The sequence below is a fragment of the Pygoscelis adeliae genome, unplaced genomic scaffold (assembly GCF_000699105.1).
Source record: "Pygoscelis adeliae isolate BGI_AS28 unplaced genomic scaffold, ASM69910v1 Scaffold159, whole genome shotgun sequence".
In the NCBI taxonomy this organism is placed as follows: Eukaryota; Metazoa; Chordata; class Aves; order Sphenisciformes; family Spheniscidae; genus Pygoscelis; species Pygoscelis adeliae.
The window spans coordinates 17,624-24,432 of record NW_008825562.1 but is presented as its reverse complement, the minus strand read 5'-3'; the positions used below and the strand labels follow the sequence as shown (position 1 = coordinate 24,432).

The following is a 6,809-nucleotide window of genomic DNA, read 5'->3' as shown; positions in this document are numbered from 1 at the left end:
CATGGGGACGTGAGCACGTTTTAAGGGCAGTTTCACCCATCCCTGTTCACGGCTGCGCTGACAACATGGTTAAAATGCTGGGAGCTGCCTGGAGCTTGGTGCAGCAGAGTTCCCTGCATGGCGTCCCAAGGGACACCAACCAGCCTTGGGGGCACCAAGCATTTCTGACAAGTCCCCCGAGACATTTATCCCCCTGAGAGGGGACGTCCGAACACGGCAGGGACATGTGAACCCCACCCGGCCACAGCTGCTGCAGGAAACCGGAGCCCCGGGGCCAGCCAGCGGTGCTCGTGTCCCGGCTCGGTGGGTACAGCCAGGTCACCAAGGTGCATCCAATGCCTTTGCCAGGACAGCAGTGTCCCAAGTCTGCCTGGCATCTGCCCCAGCACATGCCTGTACCTCCGGGACGTCACTGATGTCTCTCCAAATGAAAGCGAGGTGTCTACATAAGCACTATTTAACTAGATAAGATCTGCACCCTCTGATGGCCGCAGTGCCTGTCGCTGGCCATGGGGACAAGCAGGCTGGACAAGCCTCCGCGCTCCCCAGGTCGGTACAGACAGTCAGTGCTGGTTTTCCTGCAGCGGCTCGGAAACGTCCGGGATCCCCGTGCTACCCTCTGCCGGCACCATCCCCGCCCGGCATGGCCTCCGCCATCCACCCCAGCAAGGAAGCTGCCTGCAGAGGTGGAGCGCAGACCAGTGCAGGGTCGCTTCCCTCTGCACAGGCTTTCTGATGAGGATGGGTTTATCCAAACCTGGCCCTGCCTCTCACGTGTTCCTGCCCTGCCTCCATCCATCCATTAATTGCCATCAGCCGATCTCTCCGACCTGGTTTCCATGCTCTGATGCACTCTACCTCACCGTCCCGACCCAGAAGGCTTTTGGCCAGCCAGGCGCTGACAGCAGTCTGATTTACTCACCCGGGTTAAACGCGACATAAGGATTTCAGGTGTTCCCCTTCGGGTTCCTCCGTCAGCAGTGAGGCTGCCCTGTACTGGGTCATTTGCTGCACCACGGGGCGGTTTGGCTGGGGCAGCTCACCCAGCACCAGAGCAGCCTTTGCCAGAGGGCTGACGCTGACAAAGGGCCACCACTCCTGCCCGCGGCTTAACCGTTCCTTTTAGGCCTGCCTCCTCCCCAGGAGCAGGACAGGCAGCCCCGGCAGTCCGGCTGCTCCAAGCCACAGCCCTTGTGAGTTCGGTGCTTGAGACCTGAAAATCCCCCAAGCTCGGCAGGAGGGGAGCTTCACCACACCCCTGTGGCATCAGGCTCAGTAAGGCAAAGGCTTGCTGACGAAACAGCCCAAAGATGAGCAGTACCAGACGAACACAAAAGCTTAAATCCATGTTTCTTGCCCCGGGGAGAGGCTGGGGACGCAGGCAGCTGCAGCAACGCTGCCCTGCCCTTTGCTCCGAGCCAGCGGCTGGCCGGCAGAGGATGCACGCGTTTGCATGGGGCTGAACTCATCTGCCCGGCTCCTGGGCTGGGATGCTCCAGGCCTTCTGCTTCAGCACTGTTACACAACCGCTGTTATGAAGAAAATTCAATTACAGAAGTTATTTGTAAGCGCAAGTGCACCAGCGAGCATTAGAGAAACGCGAGCTGCGATGGTCCAGAGGTTACTGCCTGGCCCGGGGTGAGCGGATTACCTCCCGGGGGGGTTGGCTGCTCTTTGCAGCGACTCGAGCAGAGGAATTTCCAGAAGATGGAAAGAAAAGCTAAGGCGGTTTCATAGAGTAAAATATCATAATATTTATTGTGTCTCAGGACAAAAGAGTTCTACTCAATACACAAAATGAGTTAAAGCAGCATATAATACTGACAATCAAGTCACAGCTGACTCGGTGCAAGGACACCTACCAAGGTAAAGGCACCAGGAGCTACATCACCAAACCTCGCTACAGCTTACAAAGAATCACTACAGCCTGTACTTAAAAAAGTACAACTATAAAAAAGTATATAAAACCCAGGGCAGGGATGAGAGAGAGCTTGGCAACAAGCCGAGACCTTGCTGAGCCAGGGGCTTCAGGCAGGCAGGGCCATGTTTTAACGGGGCAACAGCCCCATCTCGAGAGCAACCGTGTCCGGAGAGCGAGGGGACATCGAGGGGCTGCTGGAGATGAGGGGAAGCATTGCTTTCCCGACAAGAGGCACCGAAGACAAGGACTGGGAGTCCCGCGAGGCCGCCAGCACAGTCGGTTCGGCACAGCACTCGCGCGCGCCGCCGAGGAGAGAGCCAGGGGCTGCGGCACCCGGGGGAGCGCGCTTGCTGTAACCACCGCAGCTACACTAATTATCCCACGCGGTGGCACAGCAGAGTAGTGTTAGGACAAGTCCCTGAGCGCACCAGGACAGCTGCTGCACTCGTTTCTATGAGCTAATTGAGAAGAAGATCAGTCAGTTCAAAGCCAGATTTCACAAAGCGGCGTTCAGAGGAAAACTGGAGGTGGTGGCATCCTCCCTGGCCGCAGAGAGCATACCCTGCAATGCACAAGACAAAGCGTTTACAGATAAGGCTGGATTTATACACATCTTAAAATGATGTAGCAAACACAGTCTTGCAGTTGCCCTCTATCCCCACATGCCCCCAAAAGTGGTACCCGCCGCCGTGCTGAAGGTCCCCAGGGGCAACCAGGCAGCAGCCAGGGACGCAGAGGCAGCCCACCAAGCTTACGTGGCTGGACAGACATACCCGGCCACAGCCACAGCATGCTGGGGGCCAGCTACACCATCTCGTACTGATTGTTCGTGATGTACTGGGACAGGCAGCAGGCAAGAATGATGCCAACCAACTGAAAAAGAGAAAAAAAACCCCACACGTCAGAGGTAGCCAAAACCAAGATGCGCTTTTTTAGGGGAAAAGCCTGACAAATTGCTCCAGAGCATCAGTTTCATAAAATACAGAGATGAACAGTGGGATTTACAAACCACAACACAGGCTGCTGCGCCCTGCTTCGGAGTAACAGCAAGGCTGAAGCAGAGGATCCTGGCGGGCATCAGCCAAACAAGCTCCTTGCAAGAGATGCTCTGCGTCCTGTCCTGTTACATTTTGCTTCATGAAGCATCTACTGTTTTATGGTAATTTCGGAGATTACACAGATATCGGGAGCGTCACAGCCAATTACACAGCCACTAGAGAACAGCAGCCACCTCCCCCTGTTGCAAGGACAGCGGGGAAGCAAGGTTGCTGTTTTTGCATCAGCATCTGAAGGACACGCTACTGTTATCACAACGTGGCCTCCCAGTCCCTGCGCAGACATTTAGGGCCAGATCCTGCAGGAGTTTGACCTACACCCGTGAAGTCAGAGGCACATTTGCATGATGGGTCTCTGCCGGCCGCACGACACAGCAAGGCTTGCTCAAAGAGCGATAAAAGCCAGGAACCGGTTACAATTCCCAAGCCTGGCATCAGCCGAGATAATTTCGCAGCTGGGAGTGTGCAGCTCACCGTCTGTGTGCTGGTCACGTCTCAGTGACCCCACGGCAAGCACAGCCCAACTGAGGAGGAGACTGGGGCGAGCAGCTGGGCACAGCAGAGCGGCTCCGGCTCTCGGGCTCTCCCGGCCGCAACCAAAAGCATTTGGTAGCGCAAGCTGCAGCCAGGGGCTGTTGGCTCGCGCCTCTCCCCCAGTTTAGTGCATCCGTTACGGGAAACGCATGGTGACACGCTCATTACAGAAGAAGTATCTTGGCGGGGTTCCTTCTCCCCGTGCTGGCACGGTCAGCTGGTGGTCCCGGGGGGCAGCACCTTGAAGCTCATGCCACGGCCTCTGCATGCTGGATCAAGGGGCGCGTGAATTCAAGCCCCTCCAAAGTCAAGGCCAGCCGAGCTCGCTCTGCAGCTGCTCAGCACCGAGAGCCCAGCCAGCTTCCACAAACCAGCTAAAGAAGGGCCGGCTACGCATCCTGCAGCTCCCGCTGCGGTGCATGAGAAAACCCTCAGCACCTCGGGAAACCCCACCGCGGCGTCAGCGCGCTCGACACCCAGCGTGGTGGAGCTGGGGGCAGGGGCCTCTCCTTTCCCGCCGGCAGCAACACTGCTGCTGCTGCTGCTCCTGCTGCTGCTGCTGCTGCTGCTGCTGCTGCTCCTGCAGGAAGCGTCCTACAGGATAAAGTGAAGGAGAGGTTGGGGAGCGGGAGGGAGAGGAAGCAATCGCAGGGTGAGGTGGCCTGCGGGGCGTGAGCCGCCAGCACAAGTGGTGCCCCGTGGGCGCTCACAGGGACCCAGCCACGCAGAAGTGATGCCAAAACGCCTCCCTGATAAAAAGGAAGGTCGGTGGGTAGGAAAAGGAAGGGCGCGATTTGATCCTGTGATTTAAACAGCAAATGCAGGGAGTTCTCCCGGCACAGCACAGGCTCCATTTGGGTTTTCTTAAAGTTGGTTGTCTCAGACAGGAGCTCTTCTCAAATAACCTGGGCCCACGGAAACAGAGCTGGTGCTACAGCCCTGGGTTTAAGAGACTGGAGACAGCACAGCGGTGAGATTAAACCCAAGGGGAATCTGCAGAATAGCTGCTCCTCCCTGGCTGAAACAGGCTGTGCCTTTTGTACACACACCAGACTTTGCACAGAAATTAAATACGTCCGGAGACACGCTAGCTTCACTCTGCACTCCTGTGCCGGCCAGCAAGGGAGAGTTACCTGGAAGCACGCGATGCCAAAGGAGATTCCAGCCACAACGCTCATTTTTGACTCCATCGTTGACGTTACCAGGAAAAAACAACCCTGCAGAGGAGGGAAAGCGAGCACGTGGCTCCAGTGCTTTTTGCCCCCCAGGAACACAAACTGGCACCTCCCCAGAGCACTGGCAGCTCCAGGGGAAGATGCTCCTGCGCAGGCAGCTGAGGGATCTGGCTGCCACCCTCCTGCCTGACCTCGGCAAAGTCATTTCCCTATCAGCGCTGCACCACCCAGCCTCCCAGCCCAGCCACGTTATCAAGGGGAGTGCTGCCCTTGGGCTGTTCCCAACGAGAGCGAGAGCGTTGGGTTGAGCAAGGTGACTCATCAGAGGAACGTCCCTTGCATCACCCAGCCGTCCCTGCCACATGAGGTCACCCACGCTCACCACTGGGTCAGGACTTTCCACAGCCATTGAGAGGCGGCCATCGAGAGACATCAGCGCTGCCAAAACTAACTTTACCAGGAAATTACCTCCTTATTCACCTGTTCTCCCAAACACACAGCCCTGAGCACAAACACTTGGGTCCGCCTAGTCCCTGACCTCCAACGAAGGAGTCGGGTGGGACCTCACACATGACGGAGGGCTCGTTCCTCCATACCTTTCCCCTACCTCCAACCCAGGGGAGTCCCCGAGCCACTGCATCGAGAGACCAGTTCTCCTTTCGAGCCTCCCAGGGAAGGCCAAGCCCTTCTCCACCCACCCAGCTCTACCTTCCCCACCTCCAAGACTGGCAGGGGGATTTTTCTGAGCTTAACTTACATCCACAAACACTTTCAGCTTGGCTTTGCTCAGGTCTTTCAGATCCTCCTCTGAGCAGTCGTCCTGGCTCTTGCAGCAGCTCCGGGGGATGCCCCTCTGGGTGAAGTACTCGGTCCTCTCCCAATCCGAGTAGTTCTGCACCCCGCAGCAGTGCAGCTGGAGAAGGAAGCACATTTGGGGAGAACAGTCACACCAGGGTACCGACCCCCCAGTCCTACAACCACTCCCAAGGCTCCCCTGCCCTTGCCTCTCTAGGAACCGCCCCCATCTCACCCAGCATCTCCTCGCAAACTCAAAAGCCCGTGGTGAAAAAAGGACCCCCAGCACCGCGACGAGGATGCCGATACCGCAGGGGGTCCCGCAGGACACCCCGGAGCGAGTCGAGCATACCCACCCGCCGCCATCCAGACGCCAGCCTGGGGCACTCACAGTTCTCTGGATGGTGTCGACGGCCTCGCTGTGCCGATCTGCGGTCACGTTGTAGTCCCTCAAGGCCAGGTTGAGGTTACTCTCAAAGTTTGTCTTAATCTGCAATAGAGAGGTCTCTGCGGCGGTGCCGTCCCCTCCCGCGCTTCAGAACCCGTGGCCCCACATTAGTCACCTCTCGGCGATGGCAGGAATGACTCCGGCCACGGCCAGCAGACGCTGCCCTGGCCACCCAGGCAATTAGACGGTGTATTAAAGGGCAGGCTGGGATGTGCTGTGGCAGCAGGGATGCTGCATGTAATAACAAGGACCTGTGTAGTGCCAACTCCCCCCCAAGCAGGCGCAGGAACCCTCGGAGGAGCTTTAATTACAGAAAGTATTGCAAAAGATAGACCAAAGCCAGAAATTAAAGTCCAGGGCTACTTCTGGTAGAGGGGGCAGCGTGCCGTGCCGGGCGGACCCTGCACCCAGCCTCGCCCTTATGGGGGCCTTATGGGTCCTTACAGGAACCAAGCTGCTCTTCGAGCTGTTTTAATCCCATTTTAGCTAAACAAGGCACTGCTCCCAGCAGCACCTCTGTCCCTCCAGCGACATCTGCAACTGCACTTGGGTTAAAACCAGCATCAAACTTGCTCTGCAACAACGGGAGACAGCAGCAGCCGCCCAGACTCACCTCGTGCCTGAAGACGAACCCCACGACGGCGGCCACCAGGACGATGAGGAAGATGAGGGACAGGAGCATGGCGTACTGCAGGCAGCCAGGGTGGGATGGGACGGGGTGGATGGGATGGGGTAGGATGGGATGAGACAGGGGAGGATGGGATGGGATGGGATGGGATGGGATGGGATGGGGAAGGATGGGACGTGCCGGGATGGGTCACGACAGGTCGGGATGGGTCAGGAGGGGACAGGACCCCATCCCGCCCTGTCCAGGGCCACCC

General features: G+C 57.8%; 1 protein-coding gene across 1 annotated transcript in view; it reads right to left on the bottom strand.

Moving 5' to 3' along the window:
* Positions 1-1,742: 1,742 nt before the first annotated feature.
* TSPAN6 (tetraspanin 6) overlaps positions 1,743-6,809 on the bottom strand; it is a 6,296-nt gene continuing 1,229 nt past the window's right edge. Inside the window, exons 2-7 of the mRNA XM_009332392.1 lie at positions 6,542-6,616; positions 5,872-5,970; positions 5,443-5,598; positions 4,644-4,727; positions 2,695-2,794; positions 1,743-2,483 (exon numbers count right to left, since the gene is read on the bottom strand). Of these exons, the coding sequence (XP_009330667.1) occupies positions 2,726-2,794; positions 4,644-4,727; positions 5,443-5,598; positions 5,872-5,970; positions 6,542-6,616 (483 nt within the window). The 3' untranslated portion in view covers positions 1,743-2,483; positions 2,695-2,725. The remainder of the gene's footprint in view (positions 2,484-2,694; positions 2,795-4,643; positions 4,728-5,442; positions 5,599-5,871; positions 5,971-6,541; positions 6,617-6,809) is intronic.